This window comes from Mixophyes fleayi, chromosome 1 (assembly GCF_038048845.1).
Source record: "Mixophyes fleayi isolate aMixFle1 chromosome 1, aMixFle1.hap1, whole genome shotgun sequence".
NCBI lineage: Eukaryota > Metazoa > Chordata > Amphibia > Anura > Limnodynastidae > Mixophyes > Mixophyes fleayi.
The window spans coordinates 204,250,670-204,268,214 of NC_134402.1; the positions used below are offsets into that span (position 1 = coordinate 204,250,670).

General features: G+C 39.5%; 1 protein-coding gene across 9 annotated transcripts in view; it reads left to right on the plus strand.

The window, feature by feature from the left end:
• The window catches only part of ADGRL3 (adhesion G protein-coupled receptor L3), a 958,921-nt gene extending 941,840 nt beyond the window's left edge, over positions 1-17,081 (plus strand). For all 9 annotated transcript variants that reach the window (XM_075204791.1, XM_075204784.1, XM_075204783.1 and 6 more), the window contains one exon: positions 15,311-17,081. In XM_075204791.1, the coding sequence (XP_075060892.1) occupies positions 15,311-16,110 (800 nt within the window). In that variant the 3' untranslated portion in view covers positions 16,111-17,081. The remainder of the gene's footprint in view (positions 1-15,310) is intronic.
• The last annotated feature ends 464 nt before the right edge of the window (positions 17,082-17,545 follow it).

Genomic DNA, 17,545 nt, shown 5'->3' on the forward strand with positions numbered 1-17,545 from the left:
TGGCGATTTATGTCGATTTTAAAACACCTATCCTGCCTGTGTTTTAGTCAAACTCGCCGGAGATTAAACCCAAACTCGCCTGAGTTTCAACAGAAACTGAAACTCACCCAAGATAGCACAGAAAAAAAAAACATGCTGTTTGAGCAATCTGGCCAAAGTTAACATAACAGGAGACGCAATACAATTTTTAAGTATTGGTAATCATGATTTTTGCTTTATTGGGGAAAAAATTATTATGAATTATTAATAATTATTGTATGAATAAATTAGTGGGCCACATTTGATTAATGATTATATGTATGGGATTTTTTATTTGTATTTTATTATATTATATTATAGCTGCTTGCTGTTTCATTCCCAGTATTTCCAGGTGGGGGCACCATTTAAAGTACATACTTGTGGCACTACCAGTGGCAGTATGCACTTGAGGTTTTTTATGCTTCCTCCATTAATAACAAATTTAGGCAGGCAACACCATAATATTTCCTATATGTACCCACCTAACCTTTTAAATTGGAAGTATGTTACTATATCATCTGGCCTAACCTAGCTCCCAGTTCCTAATACTTCTGGATAATACTTCTCCTTCAAAGGCAAATAGCTTTAGAAGATCCTGCCCGAATCTACCCCCCCCACCACCAAAAATAAATACTCTGTGGCAACTTTTTGCAAATTATTCAAATCTGATCTTAAAATAGGGATAGATAATGACCTGAATAAGTAATTACCAGATTAATTCGTCCCGGTAGCAAAATTTGAGGATAGATTTGATCTGGCAGTAGCTTTGTGATTGCAGTATAGTTTATATAACAGGTCTAGTCAGCTGGGGATGTTGATGCTTAGATATTTTACAAAGTCTATCTTCCACTTAAAACCCAAGTCATCCAAGGAGTTTTAAAGTTTCTCTGTGAGAGCTCTAGTCACAGTCAAATTTTTTTGAAAACTTTATAACCAGACATAATGCTAAACTCTGTCAAGAGAGAAAATGGTTTGGTATAATGAATGGACCTAGTTGTGAATCCACTGTGCAGTTGGGGTTGGCTAAATCTAAAGATTTGAAACATGAGGCAAATTAAACATTCCTGGTAGAATGCTATACTTTGTCTTCTGTGGGTAGTTGACGAAAAGCTCTTCAGTATTTATCTGTATATAATCTGCTTGTTACTTTTGACAAGAAGAAGCACTGCAAATGGCTTTCTGGGCTTCAGACCTGAGCGTTACAATATTGGTTATAGTGTAATCCACTACTGAAACTCCAGAGGAGGAAGGAAATGGATTTGAAAGTCTTGGATGAGTACCATGGTTTGCCTGAGGACTCATGAATGTGGTTATTGTGGGTAAACTCAGATTGAAGTAATTTTCTCCAATCATCCAAATGGAAAAACATGACCTCAAATATTGCTAAAGAAAACTTGCCTTGAAAGCCATTGCTGTTTTATAGATTATCGGTGACTTTGCAAAATCCTCTACTTAATACATACATATACCCCCTGGAGTTTACCTTTGGTGAGAGCAGCTGTGCTCACAATCACTGAAGAATATATATATATTTTTTTTAAAACAAATCATGATAATGTTTGTAAAATAATATAAATCTATGAGTGGCTTTTAGACCTATAGGCTATGGCCAACTCATAGTCTCTTCTGCATACATCTGAAGTCCAGGGGAGAAGATCCTATATGCATCTCCAAGTAAAGAGTAAAAAATGAAATTTTCAAATACTGCAGACATGTCACAGTCATGAGGATGAAGGGCTTCACAAGATATTCATAATGCAGTATTCAAAGTTGTTTTACATTTATTTACTTTTTTATCCAGATTAAATTATAATTTCCACGTTTTAAGTTTTGCAAAGACTAAACCACTGCAGATATGGTCTAAAAAGATATCAAAGAAAGTGCATAAAAGTTCATGTTGGTGATTTGGTAAATTGTTGTCTCTTCCACCTTAGAGCTATTTGTGCACAGTTGGTTGCAATCAGGTTAAGATTGGTCAATGTTTAAGACTTCCATTTTAGCAATGTATCTGCTTAGGTCTTTAATATATATGGAGAGCTACTCAATCTTTTTGCGTCTGTCCCCTCACTTTCAATGTGCCATTGTAATTATGTGGCCAAAAACCGATTTTTTTATGTGCAGCCCTTAAATTGTTTAATAACTTTATTTATCAACTTTCAGTGAAATAGGAACATTTGAAATATCAATGTATTACAGTATACACTAATATGGCCTAATTTAAATACAAAATATGAGTCAAGTGGGTTGTTAAAACATTTCTGAAATACTGTTTCCAGATAAGCATGGCCTGACCATAAGATCTCAGACATGTCGAAAAAAGAGAGAGCAAGTATAAACTAGGCATTGTCTACAATATTGTCTATATTATTTATCATTGTTATATGGATCATGAAGGTAATAATAGAAATAAACATTTCTCTTCAGAATTAAACAGTCTCTTAGAAACCAACAATTAAATGAAATTAAATGATATTAATAGAGGTTTAGGGGAGAGGGTTTTATTATGAAATGAAAAGTGTGAGGACCTATACAACTTCAGATTTAGAGATACATTTAAATCACCAGGTCCAATTTAGGAATGGTATCATATTCAGTAGCTTGACTAAAAGATTAAAATAAAATGTAGTTTAAGTCTCATAGATACATACAAACATCATGATTTTTCTAGCACCTTACCCACTTATTTTTTTAGAAATGTAATATATTTTGTAAAAAAAATATTTTTTTACTGTATACAAACACAATGGGGGTAGAGAAAAACATACATGACAGAAGGCATAAGAGAGAGGTATATACACTAAGGAAAAACAGTTTATTATTTTATATATATATATATATATATATATATATATATATATATATATATATATATATATGTATGTAAAGGGAATGTGACGGAGGGTGTTTACGGTTACTTACAGTCCTATTACATTTTTCATATGGTCATTCCTAAATTTCAATGCCGCCACTTCTAATTTCCACTGTGTATGTATGTATGCATATCTATAATATAAATGCCTAGTGGCGTGTGTTAGTCTGTCTGTGTCTGTGTGTGTGTGTGTGTGTGTGTGTGTGTGTGTGGAAAAAATAAAACCAAGCTGCAGTGCCACCTGCTGGGCGGAGTTATACACTGACCTACTAAATTCTTAGTGTGTGTGGAAAAAAAAATTCAGAAAGGGCTGAAATTTGGTATACTAAGATGTTTTTAATTTGTTAATTTAATTTGTTAATTGTTAAAAGTGTTTATAAAGATTTAAAAAAAATATATATATATTTCTTGAAGGAGAAGTGACAGTTGGGAGTGGCTGGTGGTTGCCGGGGGTGACAGTGGGGAGTGGTTGGTGGTTGCCGGGGGTGACAAAGCGAGAGGAGTGTGATACTCAGGACCGCTGAGAGAGATCCCTGTGTCTGGATAGACATCTGGATAGATGTGGCGATGAAAATGAAGGATGAGGTGATGGAGAAGAATGATGAGGTGGTGACATGTGGACAAAACCACGTTAAAAAAGGGCGCTTACGTCGGGAAGTAACGCTCTTCCCCTGAGGAGGCCTGGGCTATGGCCCAAATGCATGACAAGAACCTTTTTAACACCTTAAGTAGCTTGATTTGACTAGAATGCATGAGGATCATGCACGGGTTAACTTGTGTGTATATATATATATATATATATATATATATATAAAATAAATGATGATGATGATAGAAAGAGAGAGATGACTAAGATTAAGTTGCAAACTTAAAAATAGGTTGCAGGTGGCTTAAAATTTGCCTGCATCTCCCTGTCCCTTGTTGTCATAGTTTTTCAAGATGGTTTATTGTGTCAAGAGCTATACTCATGGCAGATTTAAAATAAGCCAACTAAACCATGCAGACAACGAGCTGGGTTCATGGTCCGTTTCTTAAAACTGCTCTGAGCACAGCCATAGCATTTGTCCAGTGACTTATTGACATTGTACAATCTGTTTTATACTGAAACATCAGTATTTCATGTAACTTTGTGGGAGTAAACTTTCACTGGAGTGGCGTTTGGCACTTAACAAGACATCAGGGCTGCAGCGCAGAGGAGGGCCTGCTATCCACACACAAAGGCCCCTATAACTTAAATAGGAAAAATCTTTTTTCTTCTACCTCCTATAATGGATACCTATCATAGTCAAACACATATTTCTAAATAGGAAGATGAACAGCAACCCATATGTCGATTAAAGCTGTCTGTCACGCAGAGAATGGGAGGAAATGAGTTTCAGCTCAACCAGTCAACTTTGCATAGTGTTATTTGGTATCTTAACTTTGGCGAAGTTAAATTGGATTGATATATGATAAAATTGGGTTTGCATAACACTCATCAAAAAAAATATGCTACATATATCACATTGGAGATTGAAAACAAGTTGTAAAGGTGAGATTGTAAAATTCTGTCATCAATCTAGCCAGAACCGGATTTAGACCTCATGGGGCCCTAGGCAAGATATTAGTTTGGGCCCCCCTCCCTCCCTGAAACAATCCATAGCACTATATTTTTTTAGCATAGTATATACTCCTATAGTTAAGTAGAAGGGTAAGCTATGTGCCGCCGCACATCACGCTGCTCCTCCTGCATCACCATGCCCTCATTATTGTCCCTCTCATCACACTGTGCCCTCCTTTATCATTACACTGCATCACACTGCGGCCCCTCATTACTGTCCCTCTCATCACACTGTGCTCTCCTTTATCATTACACTACATCACCATGTGGCACCTCATTATTGTCCCTCTCATCACACTGTGCCCTCCTTTATCATTACACTACATCACATTGTGGTCCCAGCAGTTAAAGAATAATGACCATGGACCCCATATTTTCTCAAAGGATCTGCAGAATCAGGGCCGGATTAAGGGAATGGAGGCCCCTGGGCTAAGGGGCCCTCCATTCCCTGCGAGGCCCCCAATGTGAGCCGTCCGCCGCCCCCCCTGCCCCCCGCGAGGACCCCCCCCAAGCACTTACCTGTCAGTGCAGTCCTCCGTCCCGGCGCGCTGTAAGCTCCTTACTGAGGAGATCTCGCGAGAGTTCATGAACTCCGCGCCGGGACGGAGGACTGCACTGACAGTACTCATCAGCATTGATCAGGCCGTGGGCGCCCCCCCCCCGACCGATCAATAATGCTGCTGAGGAGTTTGAAGGGCCCCCTGGATGCCCGAGGCCCCTGGGCTATAGCCCAGTTCGACCTCGGGTTAATCCGGCCCTGAGCAGAATTTTGAATTATACTAATCATATACTCCATACGATGAATATTAAGCTCAGTGGTCGAAGTGGAAATTTAGTAGTGGCGGTATGAAAAATGTAATGGGAATGTAAACAAGTGAATGGAATTTTATTATTTTACAATGAAGGCAGTATGAGAAGTAGCGGTATGGCATACTACCATATACACCCCACTTCCACCACAGCTTACCTTTCAATTCACACAAATTGTACTTTATCTTTAACTAAACTTAGGTATTAATCATAATTAACATGTCAAGAAACTACAGTTCAGGATTAGCAAGCCCAGTAATGAAAAAACAGCAGTCTCCTATCACTACCATGTCATAGACCGTCCGCCACTACAGTTACTGACTGCAGCCCTCTACCTACAGAAACATGAAAAAGTGATGGAATGTAATAATCATGTTAATATGTCAGTCTTCTGCATGAATCCCATAGTGCAACATTTAAACAAGTCAGACCTCCTCATAATATAAATCCCACCAGATTCAGGATAGTTGGCAGACTGTGCTGCTCTCTCCTACCTGTTCTCGTCACTTTCATCACTTGTGGCTGCTGTGTCTTTAGATCAGTTGCTGCTTGTCTGGTCCTGGAATGTTGGAGACCCTATTTGGAAAAAAAAAATGGGTACATGAAATTTAGTGAACTCCAACCAGCCCCAGGGTTAAATCAATATAGCACCCACATTTTATAAGTAGTCCTCCCTCCAACCAAAACATTAAATTAATAGTGTTACCATTTAAAAAATAAACCTATTTCCCTCCCACAAACAGCCCCTCACACACACATAATATAAATGCACTTGCCCCTCACACACACACACAAACACATAAAATTTAAATACACTGGCCCCTCACACACACACACAGTGGCCCCTCACACACACATACAGTGGCCCTTCACACACACAGTGACCCCTCACACACACATAATACACACACACACACAGTGGCCCCTCACACACACACACAATACACACACAGTGGCTCCTCACACATACAATACTCACAGTGGCCCCCTCACACACACACATGATACACACACACACAGTGGTCCCTCACACACGCATAATATACATACACAGTGGCCCCTCACACACACATAATACACACACACAGTGGCCCCACACACACACAGTGGCCCCTCACACACACATAATAAACACACACAGTGGCCCCTCACATACACATAACACACACACACAATATAGCAATGTACTACAACCCCCCAACTTACCTTTTTCAATCCACGAGCTGTGCACTCTTCCCTCTCTTCACACATGGGACGGCACCTGTCATGTGGTACACGTCCCATGTGACACAGAGCAGGCCACAAAGAGGATGGAGGAGACCGGCCACCACACTAACTCCTCCCCCATTCGCGCCCCCCCCCTCACACACCAGTCATGCAGGAGGGGCTTTTATTTATTTTTTCTTGTCCCCCCATCTGGGCCCCCTGAGAGCCACTAGGCCATAGGTGGCTAGGTTGCCTAGCGGTAAATCTGGCCCTGAATCTAGCTGACCAATAACAGACCGTTACAGCGGCAGGGGGGAGGACAGTGAGAAGTAGGTCTTTAAAATACAAAGTCACCTAATAATTATGGTCAGTCTTTTCAGAACACAATCAAATTGTAAGCTTTCCATCTTTACCGCCGTTCCCATGCACATAATATAATGAATATGTAAGTTTATATGCTGAATTTTATTTTTAGATTTTATAATTGTTTTTGCTGCATGTTTTATGTCATCTTTATTAATTGTTTTTCTATTCTGTAAGCATTGTATCCTTTTTCCATATATTACGTTTTAGTTTAATAAGTTGATGTCCTTATTGCTCTACACCGGAGGTTCTTAACTCAGATTCTCATGCACCCCTAACAGCTCATGTTTTCAGGATTTCTGTAATCATGCACAGGTGACTTAGTCTACTTGGCTGGGTCAGTAATTATCCTGTTCCACAGACAGAAATCCTCAAAACATGAGAGGTGCATGAGGACTGGAGTTAAGAAACTCTGCTCTAAATTAATCCATAGCTTGTTTAGAAGAGATAGATTGATTGGCTGTGTTAACCCTTTAAATGCAAACATGGAAGTGTTCAATCTTTTAGCTGTCAGAATGCAGAGTGTGTGCAATTGATTAATTAAGTTACAGGCTTCTATTGACCTTAAACAGCAGATGTTGGCAGCTATAGGTGTGTATGGAAGTGAGTGAGTTCGATCTGTAGTCTAGGGGATAAGTGAATGTAAGACTGAGTGCTGGCATTCCCTGCGGCCTCTTACAGTAGCTTCCAAATCACAAGTGCGCTGAGTGCAGTTTGTGACAGGTCTAAGTTAGTGAGGAGTAGTTTCTTGACAAATTATACCCCATTCATACTGCACCAAAAACCCCGGTCTTGGTGCAGTATGAATAGTCCAACCACAAAATCCCGGGTCTAAAATCCCGGGATTTTGCGAGGGGTAATTCCCGGGTTGGACCCCGGTCGCTGTCAGGGGGACCTCTGGGTACTAAAATGACGTCATTTCTAGTCCATTAGAAATGACGTCATTTTAGTACCCAGAGGTCCCCCTGACAGCCGGGATATTGCCGGGGCGGCAGTATGAAAGTGGTATAAGTGGTGCTAATTTGATAAATCAGGAGAATCTGTGCACTGAAAATTTACATTTAACAAATGACCCTCCTTCTCCCCAAAACTCAGCCCCATGTACAATTTATAACTGCCAAAAAACAGCATTAAATTAATAGTCATTTCACCCCACTTTAAATTGAAAGGCCCCACAATAACCCCAATAGCAGATTAAATACTCCCCACCTTCAAATAAACAGATCCTACCAATAAATTAATAGCTCCCACCTACCTTTAAAAGTTTAGCACCCATACTCACTCTACCATTAAACTAACAGCTCACCTACAAAAAGTTTCTTGACACTTATATTTACATTGAAAACCCCTTCCCCCAACACTTACTTTGTGTCTTGTGGTGCTTTCTTCTCATATGCTGTCAGCCGAGGAGAAATGGGCAGGCACACACAAAGGTGGAGATAGTGAAGGATGATTATCTGGCTGCCTCTGATTTAGGCTATGTGCTGTGTATGAATATAGTTCTGAAGTCCATGTGTGCTGAGTCTCATTTACTCCTTTGATGTTCTTAGACAATACAGGCCTGAGTCATGAAGGAGAGCAATACTAAAAAGGAGTACATTTTTATCCTGGACAAACCATGTTACAATGCAAGGGGTGCAAATTAGTTTATCATTTTGCACATAAGGAAAATACTGGCTGCTTTTTCATGTAACACACAAATACTTGATAACTTTACACTGAAATTTAAAGTTGATCTAAGGCATGCCCACATGCCCTATCCCAACTATAAATCTGTACCCACATTTTAAATTTACCTCCCCCTCCAATGCAACATGGTTTTACCCAGATGCAAAGTTACTTCTTTTTTATGCTTTGCTCTCCTTAATGACTCAAGCCCTGTATGTGTATAGTACATCTGCAATTGCTCGGACTGTCACCTGTATTAGATCTTGTACCATTGCCACTATGGAATTTAAAGATGAGCCATTTTGCAGTCGTACATAGTAATGTATACATTCCATCAGAGCCGTAACTAGGGTGGTGCGGGCGGTGCCGTCGCCCAGGGCGCAAGCCCAAAGGGGGCGCAGCAGCCGCCCGCTACCTAGCTCTGCATTTACAGCCCTTTACTTCCACATGCGTTACACTAACAGGAAAAGCTGCATTTGGAACGCAAGTTTGCGTTCCAAATGCCGAACTTCCTGTCGGTGGAACGCACATGCGTTCCACTGCGGAAGTAAAAGGCAGAAGAACCTCCCTCCCTCCTTCCCTCCCTCCTCAGAGTAAAGACATGCAAAAGGCATTGGTAAGTATCAGAGGCGAAAAAACTGCTAGGACTTTTGTCTTTGTTCAAAATATTTTCTCTGTATATTCTTCCACATAAAAAGTGCACACAAAAATATTGCATATATATCGCTGCGGCTCTCGGTTATGATTACTGCATAAAATACCCGCTATGCCAGTGCTTATATTGCTCTAGATCCATATTGCAAATCCCAGAATTATCTTGATAAGGGTTTCACCTAGTACCACCAAGTTACTCATAACTACTTTCGCTATGCAATAGGAGATTTCCATTTATTTCTAGAGGCTGAATTAGATTAACAGCGTCCCTGTAGGAGACGCGCTCACCATACTAGTGTCGGCTCAGTTAAACCACCGCTTCTCAAGTGACAGGCGCGCTCTCTCTTGTTTTCTGTTAGATATTCCCATTAAGTCAATTTGAGAAAGACTATTAGAGACGATGGCACGGTAGCGATGACAATAACTGTATAGACCCGACTTAATAAACAGCCCGCTAAATACACTCCATTGGGGATTCATATTTACTACCTATCTTTCCCCATGAGCTACAGCTCTGTGAATATATACACTTATCTCTCTTGGCAAACTAGATTTTATCAATCTGGACAAACATTAGGTTCCATTGCTCAGTTAGATCTCCGTTTTGCATATCTCTCCCTCATCAGCTGTTGCTACGATCAGTTCTATATGGTAAAATGAGCCTGATATGCATCTATTAACCTAGCAATACGCATGAGAGCCATATCTCTGGTTATTTATGACCAGCCCCTCCTCCGGGTAGAGTTTTAAATATGCACCTTTTTCATTTATTTTCCACCAATCTATTATTTTAATAATTTGCCTCTTCCTACTGGTCATTGAATTGACGTTTTAATACTTATCAATAAAAGTTTTAAAAAATAAAATATTTTATTTTATTTTTCTTATGACCACTTTAAACTAGAGTGCTCTAAGTGCAGTACTTTCTTCTTTTTGTTTTCATATATGAAAAACTGTAAACATGTACACATCCTGAGCACAATGATGTGATGGACTTCTGATGTTTGAAACAGTTCAATTAGTGTTTCTCCAGAAAAAGGGGTTCAAAGACACTCATCCTTGCTCTTCCTGGGCTGTTTAGCTCCCAAGGTTTATTTTGTTGACTAACAACCATTTTAGAATTTTAACCACCGCACTTTTAAATCAGGTGAGCTAGAGACCCAAGATTGATGTGCAGTGCAGGGTCAGTTTCATTTTATGTGGGATCAAGTCAGGGAAAGAGTGAAAACTAGATACTACGGAGTTAGCATAAACTTTCTTGCCGTTACACATACAAGAGCTAGGCAATCACGTCTAATATTCATATAATAAGATTCATTTTTGGCAAATAGCATTCAATGTCGGTTTTAGTTGTTTGTGGTTTTTGAGACTAAAGTGGGTAAAATTTGGGTCACTGGTCTAGGTCTGGCACAGTTTTGATGTAAAAGACGTGTAAAACGTCACACTAATATGTATTTGTAAACATATGGATCTAGAACAAAAATTGCAAAGAGGCTGAATCTATCCGGTGAGAGGGACTTGGGAAATTCTCTTGCCAAATAACTCTGGTTAGTTTATTTAACTGTGGTATAAGAAGTTGGAAAAGAGCTAACATAACTCAACTTTTATCCACTCACCTTCAAATTGTACTATCTGAGACAACTAAATAGCATAAAAAACCCTGTGTAAAACATCACTAACATTACACATTTCAGAACTTCAGCTGTATGTAAAAACTACTTGTAAGTAGTTTTTAAAGCACACATTAGTTTACGTACCTTTTTACCCATTAGCACAGCTCATATATGTGTACGGCACCTGATTGTTATATATCCTATTTTCAAAGCTTTTCATGCATTTATTAATGTAAAAAGCACAAGGGTGCAAGGTTAAGACAATTAAATAACATATTTAAATGGTCACTAGGGCATAGAACCGGTTGGTAATTTATTTGAATCCCACCACTGACTGTGTATGTATGTATAATATATATATATATATGTGTGTATATATATATATATATATATATATATATATATATATAAAATCATGCATTTGCAAATATGTGTAATAGAATTCCTTCAGTAAAGTGCTAGCCACACCCCCACATTAGGTTGGCCACACCCACTTGGCAAATGTCACACCCACTTAGATGGGGGGCGCCGGTGCCCTGTCTCGCCCAGGGCACTAAAATGTCTAGTTACGGCACTGCATTCCATTGATCCATACTTGACTACTCTGCCGGAATTTCGGGGAATCCTCCCAGAAGCATAGGCAACATATCGGACGTGATAGAGAAGAGGCTTAATGATGCGAATTTGCATCATTAAGCCCCACCGCATGCTATGGCATGCTGTAAATTTTGGCATTCCCTAGCATGGGCAGAGCTACAGTGACACAATGGCGTCCCTATGCCCCCTCCTACCCCCTGTCACATGACTACTCTTCTGGGATCTCTCGGAGGAGAAGTGTGAAAGTAGGCAAGTATACATTGATCTGTAAATGCACTGGCTTTGACTATTTGCTTGGGAACTTTTGGAAACTTTCTCAATTGCTCTACTTTCAATATTGAACAGTTTTTCTATAAGTTTTCCTCTTTGCATTTGAAACATGTTCTTGTTTTCCTCATGTGTGTGTGGCTTAAAGGGCCATTTTTGTGTCATATTCTCTGTTGTACTGCATGATTTGTTTTCTGCATTTTAATTCAACTATGAGTTTGTTTTTTACAAAGTTTAATGTAAGATCTGACGCAGAACTAGTTTCCAGGGTATTAATCGGGCAATAAATGAATCATTTAACTACAACTATGTCTTTTAGATTCTCCCAGTTGATCATAGTTGTGCCACTACTGCTAGTACTGCATTTATGTGCTCCTGGATTAATTTTTCTTTGCCAAGTATTTTGGCATAAAGTTTCCATATAAGAAATAGCTTACTCTTTAGACTGAATCTTATATGTAGCTTTTGCTGCATGCTCCAAATGCCATATACAGTGTCTTGCCTTATATTAATTAGCTGATAATTTTAATTTATGGTTGCCCATGCTTCTCTGTTTTTGTTGTTCTATTCCTCTGATGGCCTGTGTTAACCTCCCACAATTCATCTCTGATTGGCAGCATTTCGACTTCCATAGGAGTCATATTTCATTTTAGCCACTGCTAGCTTAAGCTCAGAGCTGCTCACTATTTTTGTTTCTCTACCTCTTTCTTGTGTTCTCTAGATTACAGAACATCTGGTGCATCCTCCTCATGTAAGGCTGCCTTAATACTGCAGTCTGTTTAATTATCTGTTCTGTGTCTGGACCCACAAGTGGCAACAAAATTTGCTTTATACTCAAACATCAGCACACAGTGGACCCTATGCATACCTACCAACTGTCCTGATTTGAGGGAAAATTCTAATAACCACTATACAATATACACAACATTCGGATGATCACCACACAATACAGAGAGTATTCTACTGTTCACCTTGTGCTCCTCGAGAGGTTTCTGTGCTCCCTGAGAACGTCCTAGGAGACCTGCGTTGTGGTTTGATAGGTGTACCGGCCCAAACTCCCCACCTGCCACTGTCCTATGAGCGAGTATATATATGCAAAACACTGTGCATACTATACAATCTAGACCCCAAAATTTCGGATGGCAATTGACCTCGGATATTTGGTGACAATAAAATCCCAACCGAGGATCTCTGGTAACAGCATAATGCACACTCCAAAATCTCCAGCAAGATATCTGTTGACAAAACAATGAGGACCCACTAAATAATTGGTGACAGAAGAATGCAGACCACAGATCTCTTGAGGCATCGCAATGCAAACTTTATGCTCTGCAGTGCTTTGGCTATGCTGGGAAGTGTTCATACTTGCTAGATAGCTCCCGGCATTCTGATTGGTGGTAACTGCTGCCCAGAGCAATCTAGTGAGCATGATAGCTTACTGGCACAGACAGTGGCAGCTGGTGGGAGGAGTTTCACCACTCATGACATCAGGGAGACTGAAGAATAAAATTGTGAAACCAAGAGACAGGGTTGTCAAATTTCAGAGACTCCTGAAAAATGTTTGGAGATTTGACAGCCCCGCTGTTTACACTTATGCTCAGGTCCACCATCAGAAACCGTGGGGCCCAGTACAATGAAGCAGGCAGGGCCCCCCCGATGACCCCCCCATGACCCCACCCGATGACCCCCCTCATGAACCAGGGCCATCTTTCCGACTGGGCACAATGGGCAGGTGCCTGGGGGCCCAGGGGGAAAGGGGGCCCAAGGCAATGAAAAAAAAAATCCTGTAGAAAACCCCCCCCCCAAAAAAACTTACCTCTTGTGGTCACGATCCAGCTCCCTCCCTGGTCCTCTCTTCCATGAAGGGGGTCAGACTTAGGCGATTGAAAGGTAAGTTAAGGGGAGCCCTAATATATCTATCTATCTATATATATATATATATATATATATATATAAAGTTAACCCGTGCATGATACTCATGCATTCTAGTCAAATCAAGCTGCTTAAGGTGTTAAAAAGGTTCTTGTCATGCATTTTGGCCTAGCCCAGGCCTCCTCAGGGGAAGAGCGTTACTTCCTGACGTAAGCGCTATTTTTTAACGTGGTTTTGTCCACATGTCACCACCTCATCATTCTTCTCCATCACCTCATTCTTCATTTTCATCGCCACATCTATCCAGATGTCTATCCAGACACAGGGATCTCTCTCAGCGGTCCTGAATATCACACTCCTCTCACTCTGTCACCCTCGGCAACCACCAACCACTCCCCACTGTCACCCCCGGCAACCACCAACCACTCCCAACTGTCACTTCTCCTTCAAGAAATATATATATATTTTTTTTAAATCTTTATAAACACTTTTAACAATTAACAAATTAAAAACATCTTAGTATACCAAATTTCAGCCCTTTCTGAATTTTTTTCCCCACACACACTAAGAATTTAGTAGGTCAGTGTATAACTCCGCCCAGCAGGTGGCGGTGCAGCTTGGTTTTATTTTTTACACACACACAGACAGACAGACTAACACACGCCACTAAGCATTTATATTCTAGAATATATATATATATATATGTGTGTGTGTGTGTGTGTGTGTGTGTGTGTGTAAACAGTGATCATATATATATATATATATATATATATACATACATACATACATACATACATACATACATACATGCTAGTATTAGGGTAGAGGGAGGGAGAGAGACACTTCAGACCTTAACTCCCGCAACAGGAAGTTCGGCATTTGGAACTTCCCGTTGGTGGATGCATTCCACTGCGCAAGTTAAGGCTGAAGGAAATCCATCGGTCCCGGCGTCTTCGCTGCTGTCTTCAGTCTGATTGTCACAGTGACAGCCAGGCTGAAGATAGCGGGCCCCCTGGTAAGAGAGTGCTGCCGGGCCCCCTGGTGAGTCCGGGCCCGGTACAAGTGTACCCCCTGTACCCCCCGATGGTGGCCCTGCTTATGCTTCAGGCTTTTACTTCTAATATGGGCATATTCTTCCTGCCTTCAGGTCACAGCCAATAATCTGTCTCTTGCAGTCTCTTTTCCAGTGGTAGTACTCAACCTGAGGCTGACATCTGAGGCATTTAGCAGAGCAGGTGTGGCATCTCTCTCAGTACCTCTGCAGCTTCTTGTGGATTGTCTATGTGATAGGAAGAGGAGGGAGGAAATGGGAATTGACTGAGACAGGGAAGATAAGAGGGGAGCTGAGAAAAGGGTGGAAGTGTTGCATACACAGAATGTAATGGTAATACCGCAGCAGCACCATTCCTTTCTAGTGGATACACACAATGTAAATGAATGTATAACCTCCCTGTCATGTAATTTATGACATCTGCGGCTGCTTTTTCTTCAGGCCCCCCAGTGCAGGAACTATGTCTGCATTGTGGGTAGCTCTGTTTCTGGAATATTCATAACCCAGCACAAAAGCTATTTATGGGATCCACAATAGTTTAGAGAAAAAAAGGAAATCATAGCCATTTATTTACCAAATACTGTACATGCTTTTTTTTTTTGATCATCGTTGACCAGTGAATAAATAACAAAGGATAGTATTGTTATACTGATCTTATTAGTAAATAAATATTTGAACTTTGATCCATGCTAACTGTAAATTTTGTTTGCAATCTTTTCCAGAGGGACTTCTGAACAATGCCAGGGATACAAGTGTCATGGATACTCTACCACTGAATGGTAACCATGGGAACAGCTATTGCATTGCAAGAGGGGAATATCTTAGTGACTGTGTGAAAATAATTGACCGTGGCTTTAACCACAAAGAGACTGCCTTAGAAAAAAAGATTTTGAAGGAGCTTACTTCTAACTATATCCCTTCTTACATGAACAACCATGAACGCTCATGTGAACAAAATAGGAATCTGGTGAATAAATTAATAAATAATATTAACAATATAAAACAAGATGATGCAATTGTTCTTGATGATGCCTCATCTTTTACTAATGATGAGATTCTGGGTTTAGAACTTATACATGAGGAGTCTGATGCTCCCTTGCTGCCGTCACGAGTCTACCCCACAGAGAGCAACCAGCCTCTCCACTTTAGTAGGAGAAAGATTCCACCAGACAACAGTGAAAGTTTTTTTCCCTTGTTAACTAATGAGCACACTGAAGCAATGCAATCACCTAACAGAGAATCTCTCTACACCAGCATGCCTACATTAACCGGCAAAGCTGTCACAGGAAGCGTTACCACTAGTACTCAGACTGATTCCTCGCCAGCCAAAACTAGGGATACAGATGACTTATACTATAAAAGCATGCCAAATTTGGGCACCCGAAACAACATACATCAGCTTCACACTTACTATCCATTAGGACGGGGGAGCAGTGATGGATTTATAGTTCCACCAAACAAAGATGAAACTCCTACTGAAGAAAATTGCAAAGAACCAGCTCACCTCGTCACAAGTCTATAGAACATAACAGGCAAAAATAATGTTAACTTTTATGATTTACTATAAGAAATAATATTGTGTGTGCTCCTAAATCTTTATGCTGGCATTTTTAGTCCTGTGTACGGGATACCATTGTAAGGCTCTTTTGTTCTGTTTATTTGTCCCAAAAAGACTTCATTATGTTAATGAAACAAAGAAAGCAAGTTAACGGCACTCTCTGTGGCCTTCTTTAATTATGCTGTTCATTGAAAAAGAACTGTCCAACTGCTGGTTTGGACAACACTGATTTAAAGGGTAATGGCATTCATTAAGCACTGGTAGGTACTGCATTTGACATGCAATATCAGATATTAAAATCAACAGATTGTAGTGCCAGACAATGCTTTATTCTTGGCAATGCAAACTGACCTATCCCAGTAAAATGCCATTGAAATCAAAAACATTATTGCATGCTAAAATCAGCATGCACTTATTTTGGTGCTCTCAGAAGTTAGACCAGTGCGCCTGTAAAATTCTAATATTGAGAAATAATGGAGTGCTAAAAATACAATTGTTTTCTATAAATCTAAATATGTGTTTTGATTGTGATTATAGATTACAAAATTCTCCTTTGGGGAAATGAGAACATTATCCTAAATCAATGAAAACACAATCCACAGAAGATTAATCGGATTATAAAATCAAATGCTAATTTCATATATTTGTGTTTTGCTGTATTAACCAACTATACGAACAAAATCGAAAAACTAATGGCAGAAAATTTAAATATTTTATGTAGTGTACAGATACTAGCATTGCACATAATGTATGCTTTTCGTTTTTCTGAAATTTGCGTCCCTGTTAATGTAGTGAAAATTAATATACATTTTTTCTGTTCAAGTTTTGTCTCAAGCAAGAAGCAATGACTTATGTTTGCCATTTACCTTTAGATTTTATAAGGCAAATGTTCACTGATTAATAAAAAAAAAGAACACATTGATTTTAAATGAAAACTTAAAGTACAAAATTGTTTTATTTCTAATTATTGCTCTCTTATGTAATTTATAGGTAAAGCGCATCAAACATTCATTATTATCGAGTGCACAGTTAGCACATGAAAAGTTGTATACTTCTAAAAGGGGTAACAATCTTATTCTTATGATTAGTGAATCTGCATTTCAGTGATTATCTATAGATTCAACAAGGGAAAAAACTTCTAAATAATAGTGGTACATATGAAAATAAAAATTATTTTGGTTCTTCCATAAATATGTATATATCTAACAAAATAAAGATATCAAATAAGTTCACAAGCCGTCAAGATTTCTCATGAGTCCTAGATTCAGTACCATGTTTAACTAAGGAAAATAAAACGAGACAGTTGCTTTACTACAACCTACACAAATAACTAATAACTAAATATATAAAGCAGGACAGCAGCTTAGATGCTTTGATTTTTTTCTTGACATTATGAGGA